The 20,299-nt window shown below is 43.9% G+C and overlaps 1 protein-coding gene across 4 annotated transcripts in view; it reads right to left on the bottom strand.

Annotated features, from left to right (window-relative positions):
- The window catches only part of hnf1a (HNF1 homeobox a), a 184,462-nt gene that overhangs the window by 138,510 nt on the left and 25,653 nt on the right, over positions 1–20,299 (bottom strand). For all 4 annotated transcript variants that reach the window (XM_068005667.1, XM_068005668.1, XM_068005669.1 and 1 more), the window contains exons 2-3: positions 13,088–13,287; positions 8,475–8,730 (exon numbers count right to left, since the gene is read on the bottom strand). In XM_068005667.1, coding sequence (XP_067861768.1) covers positions 8,475–8,730; positions 13,088–13,287 — 456 coding nt within the window. The remainder of the gene's footprint in view (positions 1–8,474; positions 8,731–13,087; positions 13,288–20,299) is intronic.

The following is a 20,299-nucleotide window of genomic DNA, read 5'->3' as shown; positions in this document are numbered from 1 at the left end:
GTTAGGTTGGATTTGAGCCAATGGAGGAGCTCGTTGACGATATACTCTCTTTCAAAATATGGGATGGGAATGTGACTTATTGCAGGTTTGCAGGGGAACAGACTGCAGTCTGGTCTGATTAGGATCAGCTCACATTTTTCTATTGCTATCGCATCCAACCTCCAGATGTACGGATACGAAAAGTTGCACCCAGACGCCAGCTCAGGATAGCAAAATATTCTACACATTCTCTCAATCCTAGAAATGACCATTGGCAATATCAGCTGACAAATAAACAGGCTTGAGTGACATTCTTTTGTCCGCTGTTTCAACTTTTATTTTAAATGGGTTGATCCCTCCACTAAAACAGTGTATTGAAGAATGCCATATGAATATGTTAAGTGGTCGTCTGCTATTATCGCAGGCAGTTATTTCGAGGTTTTATTGGCTTTGTCCTTCCACTTTATTCTCTCTGCTCCTGAAGGGGCTGCCTCTCACTGTTTGCCATCCTAGGAACCTAGGACAAAGGAACATAGGAACAGGAGGAGGCCATTCAGCCCCTCGAGCCTGTTCCGCCATTCAATTAGATCATGGCTGATCTGTATCTTAACTCCATTTACCCGCCTTGGTTCCGTAACCCTTAATACCCTTGCCTAACAAAAATCTATCAATCTCAGTTTTTAAATTTTCAATTGAGCCAGCCTCAACAGCTTTTTGGGGGAGAGAGTTCCAGATTTCAACTACTCTTTGTGTGAAGAAGTGCTTCCTGACATCACCCCTGAACGGCTCCAGAACTACCTCACCTAAGTAGCTTTCCCTCATGTTTGGGTCTAGATAGTGTCAGGAAGCTGCTCGCCTGTGGGAGATATCACAGTCAAGCCTGAGCCTGATGCGCACTTTCCAGCAGTTAGGATCAGGAACCCTGGCTGACGTTTCTCCCCGTTCCCTAGATAGTATACAGATTATCTCCGATCGCTGCCCTTGGAGCCCTTTGTTTCGGTCATGTGAGCCAGCAGGTACCATTAGGCACAAATTGCCCCTCAAAATTGAATGTATTTTAGGTTTTTTTTTGTAAAATATAAGGTCAGAGACTAATGAGGTGTGATTATATCAGGCATGTTACTTGAGTCATCTTCAATACAAAAAAAAATCCCAACTCTTTTTGTGAACTGAAAATTACCTGGTCATTTCCAATTAGCTCAAGTACTTTCATTGGAAAACTTGGCCGCAGTTTGGGGCCTGTCCACATTATGAGAGGACTCTGAAGGAGGTACTAGGAAACAGTACTATATCTTTATAAACCGTGACAGCACGGACCATCCCCTGCATTGAAAATTCTTCACAGAATTAAATGAAAACTACAGCAAAAATGCAAAAAGAATCAATCTGACATTTTTTTCTGTTGTCCATTTCCTCCCCTCCTCTCCTATAGACACCAAGGGGGGATAGACCTTGACTTTATGCAATAGTGTAAAACGGGTGCTAGTGAATGGGCAGCCCAGTTTACATCTCTCCCTATTGACCTCAGTGGAAATAAAAATGGGGAGCGATGTTAAACGGACTGCCGACTCGATATCACCCGTTTTACACAAAGTCAAGGTTCACCCCATTAATATTATCACATCACTTGAAGACTGCAGAGGAGGCTTGATACTCAAAAAGTTAAAAGGGCATTGCTGTGAGGAGTCGTACCCTGATCAAAATGCACTTTCAAATATGCTTGACCTGGTTTTCACTGAGCATTCATGCTATTCTCATCCAGCTGTGCTATTTGACAGTGATGGCTCAGAACACAAGGTTATTATAAATGTGATAGGTAGGAATTTGTCAATTCTCCCAACATCCCTTATCGTGTCTGTCTGCTTTAGTGTGCCTGAAAATCATATAACATTAGGTAAGGCGTAGAGGTTTATGCAATGCAATGAAACCAATGTGTTTAATGCCAATTGGATTAATGCAGGCAAGTAAACCACACACAGAGATGAGGTAGGATGGGAATCAAGTGAGCTTCACCCAGAAACAAGGTCGGCAAGGACATCTTACACAGAATTGAAGGAGGACGGAGAAACTTCACATGAGCAAGGTAGAGTGGTTAACTTTGGACAGAACTGAAGGAGGGTGAGGAACCTCACCCAGAACCGAGGAAGGAGGTGGGTCAATCTTACACAGGACCAAGGGAAGGTGGGAAACTTCACACAGGACCAAGGGAAGGTGGGGAAACCTCACACAAGATCCAGGGAAGGTGGGAAACCTCACACAAGATCAAGGGAAGGTGGGAAACCTCACACAGGACCAAGGGAAGGTGGGGAAACCTCACACAGGATCAAGGGAAGGTGGGAAACCTCACCCAGGACCAAAGGAAGGTGGGAAACCTCACACAGGACCAAGGGAAGGTGGGAAACTTCACACAGGACCAAGCGAAGGTGGGAAATCTCACACAGGACCAAGGGAAGGTGGGAAAACCTCACACAGGATCAAGGGAAGGTGGGAAACCTCACACAAGACCAAGGGAAGGTGGGAAAACCTCACACAGGATCAAGGGAAGGTGGGAAACCTCACACAAGATCAAGGGAAGGTGGGAAACCTCAGAGAGGAGCACGGGAAGGTGGGAAACTTCACACAGGACCAAGGGAAGGTGGTAAATCTCAGAGAGGAGCACGGGAAGGTGGGAAACCTCACACAGGACCAAGGGAAGGTGGGAAACCTCACACAGGACCAAGGGAAGGTGGGAAACCTCACACAGGACCAAGGGAAGGTGGGAAACCTCACACAGGATCAAGGGAAGGTGGGGAAACCTCACACAGGACCAAGGGAAGGTGGGAAACCTCACACAGGACCAAGGGAAGGTGGGAAACCTCACACAAGATCAAGGGAAGGTGGGAAACCTCAGAGAGGAGCACGGGAAGGTGGGAAACTTCACACAGGACCAAGGGAAGGTGGTAAATCTCAGAGAGGAGCACGGGAAGGTGGGAAACCTCACACAGGACCAAGGGAAGGTGGGAAACCTCACACAGGACCAAGGGAAGGTGGGAAACCTCACACAGGACCAAGGGAAGGTGGGAAACCTCACACAGGATCAAGGGAAGGTGGGGAAACCTCACACAGGATCAAGGGAAGGTGGGAAACCTCACACAGGACCAAGGGAAGGTGGGAAAACCTCACACAGGACCAAGGGAAGGTGGGAAAACCTCACACAGGACCAAGGGAAGGTGGGAAACCTCAGAGAGGAGCACGGGAAGGTGGGGAACCTCACACAGGACCAAGGGAAGGTGGGGAAACCTTAGAGAGGAGCAAGGTAAAGTGGTCAAACCCCATACAGGAGGGTGAGGAACCTTACACATAACTGAGGAAGGGGGAGGGGGAACCTTACACAGGACTGAGTGAGGGTGGAGAAACCTCATAGAACTATCACATTTGGGGAGTTTTGATCACTTTTATTCTTCACAGAAAGAATTGAGAATGAGTTGTGTTTTAAAAATGTGATTTTTACACAGGTTTAAAATGCTACAGTCTACAGCCATTGAGACAAAGGGGCTTATTTGTTAATGGGTCAGGCTTTGAATATGTGTATTAAAGCTAGACAAGCCAGTTTGTGGACTATTCCAAACTGCGACAATGAGAGCCAATTGACTCACCCAAGGCTCGATAAGCCAGGCTGGTCCCTATTCATTTTGAGACTAGCAGGAGATGGTTTCTTCAGACCTATGACCCAGGGAGGAGAAGAAACCAGTTTTACCGACAGGCTTCCTGGCAAAATACTGAACAGGCAGAAAGTCAGGGGGACAGCCCTCCCACCTGCTGGCAACACCAAGAGACTAGGAAAAAGGAGACACTAGGCAGTCAGTCAGGTTTTAAAAGGAACTACAAGGTGCAGGCCTGGGCTTGAAGCTGGAAACTAAGATGCAGAATGTTAGTTTTTGCAGTTAGATGTTGTCTGCAACAGAAACAAGTAAGTCAGCTCACAGAGGGTGTGTGGTTTATTATTTTTCAAGGAGAGAAGTGAAAATGAAGTGAAGTCAGTAAATTCTGATTACAACTGTTACTCTGTTACACTCGCTGCCAGTAAATTAAAGCAGCTTGGCAATTTGTATCCGGCCTCGTCTCACTACAGTGTTTATTCAGTCCCTCTTCTAAAATATTGGAGAAGCACGAATGAGGGCATGTATGAAAGACATGAGCTCCAGTTCAGATCTCAGGGGGTCCCTATTGTTACACCCCCGGGTTATGCTACTGTATAAGAAATAGGAGCAGGAGTCAGCCATTAGGCCCCTCGAGCCTGCTATAATTAGATATTGGGCAGTATGGACAGACTCCTGAACATAAGACACTCAGACCACTTATAGGAGTGACCAGCACTTTGAGAGAATATCTAAGGCAGACCGGCAAACTTGTAACATGAACCAATGGAGAAAATGTAATCTAATAAGATGCACTTTGATTATGGAAAGCATTTGAGCCTCAGTACATTCGGGTGGTGGAAGTATAGGTTTGTCCCCACAATCCCTATGCAGTGGGCGTTCGATCTGAGCCATGCCATTGTGGCTGGGCACTGTTTGGGAATTAGGAGTTTTCCCAAAGGAGAGGAAAGAGCAGAGGGAAGGCCAGCCTGGGGCACCCTCACATATTTCCTAGCCGTTGGTTCCGCGCTACAGTGGCTGAAGCCCAGAAGCATGTCTCAACTGGAGCTGTTCTCTGCCATGAATAGACTCGCAGAAAGATGAGAAGGAACAAATATGACTGCCTTAAAAAGGATGTATTTTCCTCAAAGGAAAATAGGCTTTCTCACGAACTCAGGCAGTTGCAATTTCCCTCTGCGTTTTCCTCACCTCACTGAAGGCAATGACTCATACTGCAATGTAGTTCTACAAATGCCAGCAGTCCTCCAGGTATCTCTCCCAAGTGAGCATTCTTCGTATATGAATCCAAACAATGATTGTCAGCAGCCTATTCAATTAGGTGGGACATCAACACCAAACCTTAGCTTTGTCCTGCCCCTAGTCCAGAACACTGAAGCCAATTTCAATGTTCCATTGCCAACTCAGTTGAGCTCAGCCAACAAAGCACAGATCAAAGAAAAATAGATTGCTAAAGCTTATCTGTGACCACCCGCCATCCTGAAGGTGAAATAAAAGCAAATAAATGCAAATGTATCTCATTCCATTCCCTCAACCAATCCTCTCTCCTATGCTGGAAGCAGCTATTTAGAGAATCAGTAGCTCGTGACTTGATTGGCGCCAGTTCAAACAAAAATCTGGCTTCTCCACCCCCCTCCCCACCAAACGACGCAGTTTCACAAAACCAGTCCTTTTACTCTCCCCTTGCACTCCGCACACACACTCAAACTAGTAAGTCATCAAGGCAATATTGCTGGGTTTAAGTGGTCAGCTTCACTTGCGATAGAAAGACCAAACCCCACTGGCAGGCCTCGTTTATCCTCCATAAACAATAATGGGACCTGTTATTCAGTGAGTCAGTCTCTTTCTGTTGGCAGTGATTGAGGAATAATATTGGGGGCTTAATGCCAGGAGCAAGATGACAAATAAAAAAAAAATCTGAGGCTCAACAGAATTGCGGTGTGACTGGTTAGAAAAAAATATGGACTGAAAATACTTTGCTGCCGTTGAATAAATCTATGAGATTTGATGAGCAAGACAATTCTTGGTGTCATTTGAATGTCTTTGGTGGAACCTGGTTCATTGATTAGTTCTGATGACCCATTCAGAATGAGTCTGCACCCCTTTGCTACCTTGATGCCTATTCAGTCCTCATGTTCCACACAGTCAAGGAAGTAAAAAGCTGTGGTGGGCAAAAGAGCCATGGTCAGACCAAGCAGGTACCATCTTTGGCACCTGGATTCATTGTGGGCTGCGTCTAGTGACACCACAGGTCCCGGCCAGAATAGAGATGTTTGGGTAATTCTCCCGTCAGTCAGGCCTGGAGACCGCACTGCTGTAAGTGACTGGGATTGATTTTACGCACATAATTTGTGTTATGTAACTATCCTGCACTGCAGAAATAATCCTGCTATACTCGGGGGACTCTGTTTGCTGTAGTTTCGGTCATGAGTTCAGAGACACTGTAAATTTAAACCACAAGTCCTGCCCCCGCCTCCAACTCATTGGCTGACACCTGACACCGTGGTGTCAATATTCACTCCATTAATGGTGATGTCACTTTGCAGCCAATCGTGCTTGTTGATTGGCTGCAAAATACTTCGGTTCCCACCCCCCCACCCCACCTCTGTTAGGTGTGCCTGCACCATGTACTATTCTTTGGCTGGAAGGACAGGCAAGTAACAGATCGGCTCCTGCTGATGCCATTCTATAATGGATTACAGGGAGGTGTACAAGAGCAGCCAGGTTGAGTAACCATTTGATTCCACTCCTTTCCGATGGTAAGACACCTGTCCTTCGTCTGATGCATCCCCCTTGAAGCCCCAGGCCTAGAATGGATACAGCCATGTGGGAACCATGGATACAAACCCACAATCTACCACCCTGTTCATTATTATCCAAACACAGAGCACCACCAGACAGCCCATCAAAGTATTTTGGTTATTCACAGTGTACTTGAAGTAGTGCTACAATTATACACAATGCTAGACAGACCTTATCTGGTGTAATGGGTACAGTTTTGGGCACTGCACCTGAGTTAGGATATTCTAGCCTTGGACAGCAATGATTCACAGGATGATAGCTAAAATAAAGGGACTTATTTCCAGACACTGGGTAAACTTAGGTTGTACTCTCTGGAGATGAGGAGGTTACAAGTAATTTGATTGGTTTGTTTAAATATGAAGGAGGGTAGATAGGGAAAAACTCTTCCCTCCAGTAAGGAATCTACAATAAGGGGACATCATTAACATTTAAATTAAGCTGCTTAAAAGAGAATCAAGGGGGAAAAAGTTGACAGAGAGGGTTGTGAGAATGTGGAAGGTACTGTCCTAGAAGGCCACTGATGCAGAATCAATTGAAGGTGTTTAAAAGGTGTTTCGATACTTTGTTGGGAAGCAAGGATATCAAGGAAGATGGAGATAGGGTGGGGAATTGGGATTAAAGACAGTGAGTTACTGTGGCTAAAAAAATAGTACAGCAGGCTTGATGGGATGAGTGGCTTACTCTTGTTCCTTTGTTCCTATGTAATTCCTCCATCTTTCTCCCCATCTCTCCTAATGGGAGTAGTAATGGGTTCAGTTGCACATGCACTAGCAGCCTTTTGCACCACACCCAAATGGTCTTTCTTCATGTTTGATGAAGGATGTCAAGGGCGAGTCGAACACTGTCCTCAACCTATGTCAATCAAGAGTGGGAACCTGGCTGATCCCCCCGCCCCCTCCCACCACCACCAGCACCACCTCACTAGCTCAGAGGTGCTAAGGCCAATTGTAGCACCTCTACCACCACCTGGGCTGAAGTCAGATATCCCAGCACAGATCAGGGCTCAAACCTGGGACGTTTCGAATCTGCATTGTTCAGTACCATACTGAGACATCGGTACAGTTGCCACTTCTGATCATTTCATCTTCGGATTGCAATGAAACAAAGTTCTCTGAAAGTTTCAACGTGCAAAATACTCTCTGAGCTGAATAGGGGCTTAGCACTAAAGATAACGGGCCAGAATTTACTGTAGCCAACGAACGAATGGCGCCGTTTGTTAGACTTGCCCTTGCCCATTTTATTTCCATGATCTTTTGCACTGGAAGTTGCTGTAAGTGGGAGATGGAAACAGCGCAGTGCCCTCTACAGGGCATCCGGGACCTGAGTGAACAGGGCAAGCAACTGTGTGTCTCCTTAACCAATCAGTTTGAAGAATCGTTAATGAACAACGCAGTCTGAACCAGGAAGTGTAAGTTAGAATGGTGAATTCAATGTCAAATCAGGTACAGTAGGTGAAATAAAGAGAGGGAAAGAAAGATTGGATTAAGAGAGAGAAAGAAAAAATAAAAATACATCTCTAACAACAATTAAAAGCTGAACGAATGAGACTCCACACTTGTAAAAGTTCATTTTCAGTTCCAGAGATGTTGTTTGGCAGTAATTAGCTTATCACGCTGTTAAAAAGGTAGTTAGAATGAAATGGACAAGCCCTGACTTCCTGTGGCGAGTTTAGTTTGTATCTACATCCAAGTACAGGAACTTCACGTCGTTCATTGCATTTCAATGGTGAGTCAAACAGCGAGATGCTGTTTTCGAGAAGCTATCGGCGGAGGATGCAACTCGGACAGCAACCTCCGGATTTTTGCGTTTAACCACGCATCAGCCCTTGCCTGAAGTTACTGTGCGATTTGCGCAGGAGTAGCGGTGAGCGCCATTAGCCTCACCGTCATTTTGACAGTAAACTCTGGCCCTACATTTTACCATCTGCGGATTTGCAGATTCAGAATCATTCAAATAATCTGAACCTGGAGCCAATTGATTTTTCAATCGGAGACTAGTTGGTCCCATGTCTCTGGTTTGCCCACTTTGTAAAGGCTTTCACCCTGTTGGATAGCTCACCTGTTACACTCTTCAACCAACGCTTCTCGTTCGTCCTTGCTTGGGTTCTTCTGCCTCTCGTAAGCCTGAAATAAAATTTGCTGCGATGCAGGCCCCCATTTGAACCTGTTTCTCCTCATCTTCTTGTTGGCTGGCTCTTCGACAGGTTCTTCCCCTGGAGCTCCCTGGGCTGGATTGTTGAACTCTGCAAAGAGAAACAGCTGCTGTCTGTTTTCTGCCACATTTTGTCCTGTCTTCTGTGTTGGTTGGCTGAACTCTGCAACGAGAAAGGGTAGATAAACCTGCTTAAGTTCAAAAAAAGGAATTTGTATGATCAAAGGCTCAAAGAACAAGTACTTTAAAACCGCAGCATACCATAACCATCACACTTTTACTTTCTGGAGTTTTCACCTCGGACTAAATGCAATAATAATCCTGCGTATCTGCCTGTGAAAGACAACCTGTGCTCAGTTTAGACCTGACTCGTTTTGCTCACATTAGAGAATTCATAATAGAAGCACAATTTGTAACTGCCTTCCATCTTTTCCTGCAAGAACGTTAGTCTGGCCCATCCCTCTGATGGGACGGTCAATATCCAGAACTTACCATGTATGGTATTCATGGGCATGAACCTGGTCCTAACAAAATAATAGCACCACATAATGCTGCATGGGTATCTGTTGTGATTAGGCTGCGGACGATGCACATATAGTTTAAAAGTAAATGGCCGGAAGCCATCTTCGAAAGCAAAGTATTTTATACTCAGGGGCACGTTCTAACAGAAGACATCTTGGGAGTGAAATTGGCCTACGCCAGTAGCAGGAAACGGGCTCATGGGGAATCAGCATCCCATTTCAAGTCAATGGAAAAGAAAATTGTGCATGGTGTAATGTGGGATGCTGATTCTCTATGAGCCCCTTTTAGTGCTACTGGGCATAGATCATCTCCACCTGCTTTATGACTGAGAGATTCCTATGTACATTTTAACAAGTAGTGTTACAGTGACAGTCTGCTTACTTGAGATCCCCACACGCAACGCCAAGTGCTGAGGCCATTTCATGGGTCAAGCAGGCTTCACTGTCAACTGGCACTAGAGCTGTTTGCTTTTTATACAGCTGGATTTCTCTCTGCCTAATTATATAATCATAAAATATTTTGGAGTTTACATCAAGATTTCAGCATCAGCTAAGCAGAAGTGCATTTGCATTAAGCTAAAGTGAGCAATATTGAGTTTTCCAACTCTCTCCATACGGCCTCCTGATCAAAAGGCAGTGAGACTCACCAGAACTGTAGCTGATGGTTGTAAGGGCCTGGCCACCTTTGGAATTCAATCCCACAACCATCTTGTGATGAAGATCTACCCCCAGGTTACAGTTCAGTTATGAGGTATACAAGTGTGAATTCCACAATATAACATTGCTAGCTGAAGGGGAGAGCTGTGAATCTATAGGTTCACCATTGAGATTAATCTGATAGGACTTTCTTGCATTATCCACTCTGAAAAAACACATTGGTGATTGAATATGGTCGTTTGCTGCAAATGTTCAGTGCTTCACTGCGATTTGCATTTTTTGTAGTATTTCTGACAGAGCATTGCTTTGCGATGATCGCAAGACCAGGGAACGACACTGGACTGAAATCTGAACAGGTGCCAACCCACGTTGAGCTGGTTTGGGTTCATTTGGACAGGTTCCTGTTATGGGTCACGAGGATATTTACTTAAAGTAGGTACAGGTGCCACGTGAGGGGCGAGGGCTGCATTCTCTGCTTCAGGGATGTGAGTCTGACCTTAAACTGATTCCATGTATCAAACTAAGAGACCTGAGGTTGCTCCGGTTAGCTGATCCATTTAGAAGGTGTAATTAAGAGATTTCAGTAAGTGGAAGCAATGATCAGGTGCTTTCTAACTGGAAGTATCAGTGTCCATTTATTACATAGAGCAAGTTTCATTATGGTTAAACATTACATTATTAATCCATGCTCAGACTATTTTTTATAAAAAGCCACATTTCACTATGAGAGGAGCATTATTCCGTTATAATATGCACAATATTTTGATTTTGTTAGGATTTCGCATATGTTGTAGGTTATAACTATTAGGAAAGACTGGAGCTCTTTTCTCTAGAAAATAGAAGGCTGAGGGGTGACTTAATAGAGGACTTTAAAATTATGAAAGGGTAGACGTAGAGAAGATGTTTCTGCTTGTGGGGGAGTCCAAAACTAAAGGTCATAAATATAAGATAATCACTAATAAATCCAATAAGAAATTCAGGAGAAACTTCTTTACCCAGAGAATGGTTAGAATGTGGAACTTGCTACCACAAGGAGTAGTTGAGGCGACTAGCATAGATGCATTTAAGGGGAAGCTAGATAAGTACATGAGGGAGAAAGTAATAGAAGGATATGCTGATAGGGTTAGATGAAGTAGAGTTGAGAGGAGGCTCGTGTGGGCATAAACACCGGCATGGACCTGTTGGGCCTTTTGATGCAACATAGAATCTACAGGCCGAATGGCCTGTAGATTCTATGTTGCATCAAAAGGCATTAAAATTTATCTTGCTCAAAATCTGAAAATGACTTTTAACATACAGTAAAAAGCTGCGAGTACCAGGCTAAAGACTAATATCTTTCTGAACATCATCGCATGTAGAGGAGATAAAGTATATGGACAAACACTACATATATTCACACATATCCTGTGTGTAACTGTTACCTGAGAGCAAGTTCAATACTATAATCTAATGTCAGTTTTCAGACAATAAACCATTTGATCTTTGCTCTTGCATTTTTATCATTGGTATTCCCTAATTGTGCTACAGCCATTATCCATGAACATGTAGCAGCCCCTTAGTAAATGAATTGGGACACTAACATTTCCTCCACTGTTAGCAGAACTTCATTATACATGAGTTCACCAAAAGTGGAGAATTACTGTATTTGAGTTCATTACAACCCGTTATGTTCAATCAATTTTACTGCAAGTATTTAATATTAAAGTAATAATTTCAGTTTGAATATTAAACTCTTGACATTTTTGCAGTGTGCCATAATCTCTGAGTTCTGTATACTGGATAAAATGTGCAGGCCTACGGGGATAGGGCAGGGGAGTGGGACTAGCTGGATTGCTCGTGCATAGAGCCAGCATGGACTCGATGGGCCAAATGGCCTCCTTCCGTGCTGTAAACTTTCTATGATTCAATACGCAATGAAGTTTGTTCTCAATCTTGCTGCAGGCATAGTTCCAGGCCTCACAGGTGCAACACTGCGGAGGTTGGTGTAGTTATAACTCATCGCTGGCAAGTTTAATTTTCCACCAATGAAGGCAGTCCCAATCTAAACAAGACTGACAAGTAAGAAGTGAATTCTGGGGTGCGTTAGACAATATTTCACTGCTGTTGGGAATCTTGACTAGCTAGTGAGAGATTTATTTGCATTTTGCTGATTGGCATGCACTAGCTTCAGTCCCTTGCATTGTCATAGCCAGGATGAGAATTGACAAAACTCATCAGCCCTTCTCCAGGTATCGAATCCATCATGGCGGAGAGGTGCGTGACAGAGGTAGGGCGCCCAATAAGGAATGAAAATTCCAAAGGCAAGGAGTTAAACAGATTATATAGGAAGCTGTGTTCACTTTTAAACAGTGTGCTGTGAGGCACCTCAAACAGCCCAGTGAGCACCACTGGAGACTGCAATTCAATCACACCTACTTTATATTGTCGGATCTTATAACGAAGCTGGTTTTGTGGAGCCTGGAGGAGCACTCCTGCACTTCCAGACCCAAAGAAATAAAATATCTTTCGGATACCCTTAGGCCGGACCGCCAGCTGATCCTGGTCGATGTGTGTACGTCACACGCTCCGCCCAGTTCAGTCTGAAAATGGCAGTCAGGGTTCTATGTATGTCATAGGACCCCAATTCGCATTTTAAACGGAACTATCACTCGGGCCTGCCCTGGCCGCCCAGCAGTAGGCCTGGGGGAACAATGCCGCAGCCACAGCGACGGCAGCAACAGGGCGGTAGGACATTGCCCACCATTCTCGGGGCGCTACTGCCCCATTTCCGCCAGGCGGGAAGCCTGAAAGTTCAACCCAAAGTATCTGCTGATGACTGAAGTACAGCCTAAAAACTGAAAAGGAAAGAGTGGAATAAGGAGAGGAGCAGCTTGTATGTGAAGAGAAAAGTACCGGGAACGCAGTACCTAAAAGTACTACAATTTTGCTCCATTCACACACAAGTGCCCTATCTCGGCCAGGTTGCCAGGAGAGGCCATGAGTGGTGGCTTTGTGCTGTTCCAAAGGGAGGTAAGGAAAGTCAGAGAGCTGGTCACCTCAGGACACACCAGCACCTTCTAACAGCCAGTTCCACGCAGTGTTGGAAGAAGCCTGGGAGGAGATCATTGCCTGCCATATCAGTCAGGGAGTGATGCATGACATGGGGGGAAAAGGGATTTTTTTAAAAAGAGAAAATGAGAAAAAAAACATGGATCTCATTTTTTTTCAGAGTGATAAAAACAGAAGTAAATTACTTTTGAAAGTAAATTATCACAAATTTTAAACTGTTATGTTAATACAAAATTCAAGACAGTGCCTGGAGATGCAGCCAAGTGCCGAGATATCAGAAGGAATGATACTTACGCTGGACGATTTCTCTCTGTTTCCGGACGTACCAGGTGTAGAGAGCAGCCCGTTTCTGATTTTTCATTGGCGTCCCCTTATTCAGATGTTGCGACAAGTGAGACTGGTTTAAGCCGGTTGTGTCCACGACTTCACGCTGTGGGATATTGTGCTGTTGCATGTAGCACTTTATCAACTTTGCTGACCTCCATGGATCCTCTCTGTAGAGAAGTCAAAGTACAGATAGGGTTATAATTCTAGCGTCAATGCTTTTTGTCTCTTTGCCTTTCTTTCCCCTCGTAGCCTCTCCGGGATATGACTCCCTCTTGTTGGAGTATGGGTCAGAGGTGTTGGTCACCTTTCAGTACCTTGCCCAAGTAGCCATTTCCATGTGTGAAACAAGACGGTGAATGTAAACAGGCTATTGGAAATAGGGGGAAATCACAACCAAACCCGTTCCAGTTTTCCCCCAATATCCACACACATGTATTTCCAGCAAGGGTCAGGAGTGGGAAGCCTGGTCACTTTTCCTCTCACTACCCAGGAGAACGGAGGAAGGTCTCCAGTTCAATCGTTGGTCTGTGCTGAGATGGTTTGTAGGTGTTCTACAATTGGCCTTAACGTCCCTAGATTAGGGAAGGGAAAAATCAGCCAGGGTTCCTGCTCCTGAATTGTTATTAAGTGACCCCTGGTGAAAGGACATTTGTGTGTGAGGATATTGGGAGCACAGGATTGGGTTCAGCTATGATGCCACCTACAGTCGAATAGTCTGCTTGGCTCAATATGAAGGATGGCCACTTGGGCAAGTTAAAAGATGGTGACCAGTGTCTGTGAAACCATACCCTATAAGGCTATTTTCCCACAGAAGACACCACAGCCCTCACCCCACTAACAAGAGTCACTGGATAGAATCAGGAGCAGGAGCACTGGCTGATTTTCTTTTCTCCCTCCCAAGCCCAGAGACATTAAGGTCACTTTGAGCGTCACTACTGCCTCTTTGGCTAAGACCAGTTAATTCGGAACAAGCCAGGCATCGAACCTGACATCTTGTGGAACTTGCTACTACGCAGAGTAGTTGAGGCAAATCGCACAGATGCATTTAAGGGGAAGCTAAATAAAAACATGAGGGAGAAAGGAATAGAAGGTTATGCTGATAGGGTTGGATGAAGAGGGGTGGGAGAAGGCTAGTGTGGAGCACAAGCATCAGCAGGGACCAGTTGGGCCGAATGGCCTGTTTCTGTACATTCTATGTAATTCTTGTTCTTTATGAATCAGTTCTAAACCACACGGTGCATTTACTATAAACCATTGTGGAAGCAAAAATACATTTTGTTAAATGATTACATTTCCCTTTAAATAAGCCCCTGTGGATTAGAACTCAGGTAATATTTAAGAAACACTGTGCATAGCCTTTGGGCAAACTCAACTAAGACTAGGACAATCTTTTTATCTTCCCTATGATCATGTTATTTTACTGATAATCACATTCTGCAGTAATTGATACAGACAATGTACTTGTTGGGCCATGAGTGTAATCTATGAATTTATTCCCTAACAATCAGATAAAATTGCATCAGGACGTGGTCCCCCCGCCCGATTTTCCTCTGCAAGGCACCCGTCTATCTGGCTCCCCCATTTTATCAAATGAATAAAGGCCCAACAGTTAACAAACATAGAAAATGCCAGAAATACACAACAGGTCTGTCAGGACCGAAAAGAAAAGAAAAAAAGAGGCCTAATATTTCAGGCATAATCGTTCGTCAGAACTCACTCCGCATCCTGACAGAAAATGCCACAAATATACAGCAGAACATCAGCATCTAGAAAAAGATTAACATTTAAGTATTAAAAATAAACTATTAAAAGATTAACTATTTAAATTTCTATGATTCTGTGTAAATTTCTAAGAGTCTATCTTGAAGTGCCGTAACCTACAAGGCTACGGACCAAGAGCTGGAAAGTGGGATTAGGCTGGATCGCTCTTTTTCGGCCGGCACAGACATGATGGGCCGAATGGCTTCCTTCTGTGCCATAAATTTCTATGATTCTTCTATGATTCTATAAATTCAGGTGAAGTTGTTCTCCTTAGATCAGAGAAGGTTAAGGGGAGATTTGATAGAGGTGTTCAAAATCATGAACGGTTTTGATAGAGTAAATAAGGAGAAACTGTTTCCAGTGGCAGAAGCATTGGTAACCAGAGAACTCAGATTTAAGGTGATCAGCAAAAGAGCCAGAGGCGACATGAGGAAACATTTTTTTACGCAGCGAGTTGTTATGATCTGGAATTCACGGTCTGAAAGGGCGGTGGAAGCAGATTCAATAGTAACTTTCAAAAGGGAATTGGGAAATTGAAGGGAAAAAATTTACACAGCTATGAGGAAAGAGCAGGGGAATGGGACTAATTGGACAGCTCTTTCAAAGAACCAGCACAGGCTCCTCCTGTGCTGTACCTACGTTAATAAGTCTCTTTGTCAGAACCATCAGTCCTGACAAAGGATCTACAACAGAAACGTTAACCTGCCTTTTCGCTTTAAAAGCCTGCTGAGTACTTACTGCATTTACTGAAAGGGCTGGAGTTGGGATATCACAGAACCTCCTGCCTCCAACCGCCCAGTCAAACAACCTTTCTTCTCCATCTCTAATATATTTTAGGGAGGAGAGACTGCAGCCAAGCTCAGTTCCTGCAAGTGTGCATCATAAGCTGCCGTGATAGATCCTTGTTGGAGAAGAGTTTGCTTCCTTGGCAGCTGTAGATGACACGCAACATTTACCTTGTGTTGATAAATGAGCATGGCAACTGTTCTACAGTGACTGAATAACACAATTCCATTTTTCTTACAAGGGGTCCCAACATTTTTACCAGCATTTTTTGGAACTGCATTCTGCAATTCAATCCATTTTCTGTGAAAACCAAAAGCCTTGCAAATTAATTATCTTGCCAGACATCACAAACTCATTAAACCAAGATATGTATTCAGCCAAACCACCAGAGGGAGGCACTGAGTGGAGGAACATAGGAATGCTAGACGAAAAAAGACCACGATCCACCTAGTTGGCCTTCTACCATCCTGGTAGTTGCATGATACAATGATAATGGAGTTGTTAACTAATCATAGCAATCAATCTCTACCAATTAGTCTACAACAGACCCAGAAATGAGGCGAGGAAAATCCCATGTTGGAGAGCTTTGGGAACCATATGTCCAGTCATCTGTTCCTCCCAAGCCTGCTACACTTACCATACGTCATGTCTCAAATTACTCATATACCGTATCCCAAAATATTATTTTCTGAAAGAAATCTATCTAATTTGCTTTTGAATGAATCAACACTAACTGCTTCCGCCATCTCTCCAGGGAGCCTGTTCCATAGATTGACCACTCGCTCTCTGAAATATTGTTTCCGCAGATCAGTTTTGAATTTACCCCCCTACGAGCTCAGGCCGTGTCCTCTGGTTCTACTGTTCTGGACAACGTGAAATAGCTTGACATGGTCTACATTTTGTGGTCCCTTTAGAATCCCAGAAACAACAGTATTCTAAGTGCAGTCGCACCAATGATTTGTAAAGTGGCAGGATTACCTCACTGTTTCGGCTCAATACTGACCTTTTAATACATCCCAATATCTGATTTGCCGGGTGCTTTGTCGCCAGGAGGGAGGTGAAATCAGAGGATTAGTCATCCTCAGGCACTCTGGCACACCTAGAAACCACCTTATTATAGTTTAGTATAAAGTAGATATCTGAGGCCAGCTCATTCTCCCACACCCTTAAGTGAGGGAATGATTAGTGGTGTTGGAAATGTAATGAAGGGAACAATCTTATCATCTGATAAACAATTCCTCTTCCCTCTGCCCTCCAATCTTTCTTTCCATCTCAACCCCACAGCTTCTGTTGAAAATACCTTCACTCCTCATACCCAATCCTACACTCTGATCCTCCTCCCTAGGCTGACTGCACCAGCTCCAATGCTTAACTCACTCTTTCTTAGGAACTCAAAACGGTAGAATGCCTCATCTCGCACAATCCTCCCTTTCTCCTAAAATCTGGAGTCTTTTAAAACCCATCATAATATCACCTACGCATTATTTTGTGATTTACCTTGTCTCCTGTCCTACTCTTTTTCCATCTTGATGGTGCATTAGGTCCTATGAGCCTTATTCCCTTCATCTAGGTTGTTCAATAACAAAGGAAAAACTGAGGGAAAATGTAACTAGAAAATAAGGTGGTTGTGAGCACTGGGACCAATTTAGCCTAAATACACAAACTGATTAGAATTTACATTGTGAAGACTTCACTTGTTTAAAATTGTGACACGACCTGAACAAACATTGCGGATTCCTTTTCGACTGCTGTTTCCTTAAAACTCTAGAGCCCAATTATAAATACTTGTGAGAAATGACACGCTGTAGAGACTGCAGGAGCGGTGAAGATCGAGTGATGTCTATTATGTTTTCTCTGCACTGACTCAAGAGACAATCTCACACAGTGAAACACTGCCTGGTACTGCCAGAGCCAGCACTGACGCTCATTATACGGAATTTGCAGCACTGGTCAGGGTCAAACCACCATCAGTTCTAAATTGCTGTGATAGCAACTGCTCAGCTCACTTCCCCCCGTCCTCACCATTCAGTATTTTTTGCTGCACTAGTATTGACATCAATGGAAATGCAAATCAGGAGAGATGTAAAACTATCACCTGTTTTACACCATCACAGAAAGTCAAAATCTACCCCCATGGGTCTACTTTCTTGCCTACACAAAGTGAGTTTAAGCTGTATGAGTTTAGTAAGCAGGGAGTTCTCCCCGATATCCTGGCTAATATTTAACCCTCAGCCAACATCACTAAAGCAGATTATCTGGTCATTATCAGATTGCTGTTTGTGGGATCTTGCTGTATGCAAATTGTCTGCCGTGTTTCCTGCATTACAACAGTGACTACACTTCAAAAAGTACTTCATTGGCTGTAAAGCGCTTTGCGATGTCCAGAGGTCATGTAAGGTGCTACTGAAATGCAGGTTCATTCTTTCTTTCATTAGTTCCTATGGCCATAAAGCTGTGATGGACCTGAGATTCCAACCTGTTTCAGATCATAAGTGTCTTCGTATAACATAGTAAATAGAATCTTAATTAAACCACAGGCCAGCCACTCCCTATAGGAAACTTGGAATATGAAGTTGCATCACCTGGTTTGACCAGCCCCAGTAGCTCTTTGAACTCTACTAACCAAGCTAGGTATCCTTTGCAGAATAATATATGTCTCACGGCAGAATTTCTATCACACAGCTGTTGAGGAATGCAAGTGAGGTGAGGTAAAGTCATTGTGATCACTGTCTCAGCAGGCAGTATGCTGCTAGGACAGACAGCTGTCATCTCTGAAAGTCCATTATTATCTCTGATTTGATTGACATCTGTGTGCTCACACATACATACTGCGGCCTTTGGTCAGCTCAACAGTTCATGTGATTCTGCTGTTTAGCACCATGTTGCTAGCAGTCAGTTAGAACTCCATGGAGTCTGAAGAGCCCATCGTTATACTTTTTCTAATAAAAGTACTGATAAAACGATGCTAAGAAGCTGGAAATTATTTAGGTTGGATTTTAAAAATTGCACTAGAGAGGGTGCAGAGGAGATTTACGAGGATGTTGCCAGGACTGGAGAATTTTAGCTATGATGACAGATTGGATAGGCTGGGGTTGTTTTCCTTGGACCGGAAAAGGCTGAGGGGTGATTTGATTGACGTGTACAAAATTATGAGGGACCTAGAGTGGATAGGAAGGACCTATTTCCCTTAGTGGAGGGGTCAATAACCAGGGGGCATAGATTTAAAGTGATTGGTAGAAGGATTAGAGCGGAAATGAGGACATTTCTTTTCACCCAGAGCGTGATGAGGGTCTGGAATTCACTGCCTGAGAGGGTGGTAGAGGCAGAAACCCTCAACTCCTTTAAAAAGTGCCTGGATGTGCACCTGAAGAGCCATAACCTACAGGGCTAGAGACCAAATGCGGGAAAGTGGGATTAGACTGGGTGGCTCGTTTCTCAGCTGGCGCGGACACAATGGGCCGAATTGCCTCCTTCTGTGCTGTAAATTTTCTGTGATTCTATGATTAAAAACATATTGAAATATCAGTGAAAGTTTAGTAATGTATCACCATCTAATCTGCTGATCTATTTTGACTTCTGTATAATCTTACTTCAAATAAATCTGTTGTACAGTTTTTAGCCTGTTACATGGTCTGTAAGTGTGTGTTTTTCTGCAAGTTCAAAGAGACCAGTAGATTTTTGACCGTTGTTAACTATGAACATGTGAAAATCCTAGCCCCAGGAGCAGATGGTGACATCGGTACTATTTCTAGTGTATAACCCAAAGGTAAAAGGATCCATTGTTTTCTTCATAGCCCATTATCCCAGATATTTTGTGCACAAGGTCATATCTCAGTTCAAAGAGAACACAGGCTTACTTGTGGAAGCTAGCTATTGTGGAGAACATGAATAAAGAGCATTGGGAAGTAGCCTGAATCTTAATAAGGGCCATGGCACAAAGCTGCCCCTAATACGCATTATTACATTGACAATCTCAATCAGAAAGGCCACAAAGCTGGCTAGTTTAGGAAATGGAAATGTCACATTGGTGCAGTAGGGTGTGGTATGGAGCAGAGCAGAGGGAATCTTACTATGAAAGGGTGGTGGAAGCTGATTCAATAGTAACTTTCAAAAGGGAATTGGATAAATAATTGAAAAGGAAAAAAAATTGCATGGCTATGGGGAAAGAGCGGGGGAGTGGGACTAATTGGATAGCTCTTTCAAAGAGTCAGCACAGGCACGATGGGCCGAATGACCTCCTTCTGTGCTGTATGATTCTTTGAATCTAAATGTGCTATACTTCAAATGCTTGATATTGTTGAGTGCTTGAGTGTTCCATTCTCTAGAGTTAATGCCCATGCCTTATTGAGTGTAAAAGTTCACTAAAACATTTCTTTAAAGAATGCCCTCTTTGGGTATATTTTCTTTGTTCATTAATGTTAGCTTTAATATGCAATGGAGAAACTTTCCCAAGCTCTGACTCTCACCAAATCCCCAACAGTTCCGGCTGAGGTTGGAAACTGACCACGGGTGAAACTGACAATCAACCAAGTTCTCCCATTCCACGGGGTAACACGTCAGCACACTAACCCGCTGTGATTGAATTCAGATTTCTAATCTGCTGTGATGGGATTTGAACACGCATACTGGATT

This window comes from Heptranchias perlo, chromosome 25 (assembly GCF_035084215.1).
Source record: "Heptranchias perlo isolate sHepPer1 chromosome 25, sHepPer1.hap1, whole genome shotgun sequence".
Lineage (NCBI taxonomy): Eukaryota > Metazoa > Chordata > Chondrichthyes > Hexanchiformes > Hexanchidae > Heptranchias > Heptranchias perlo.
The sequence above is the reverse complement of the archived record's forward strand: the minus strand, read 5'-3'. Positions and strand labels throughout refer to the sequence as shown.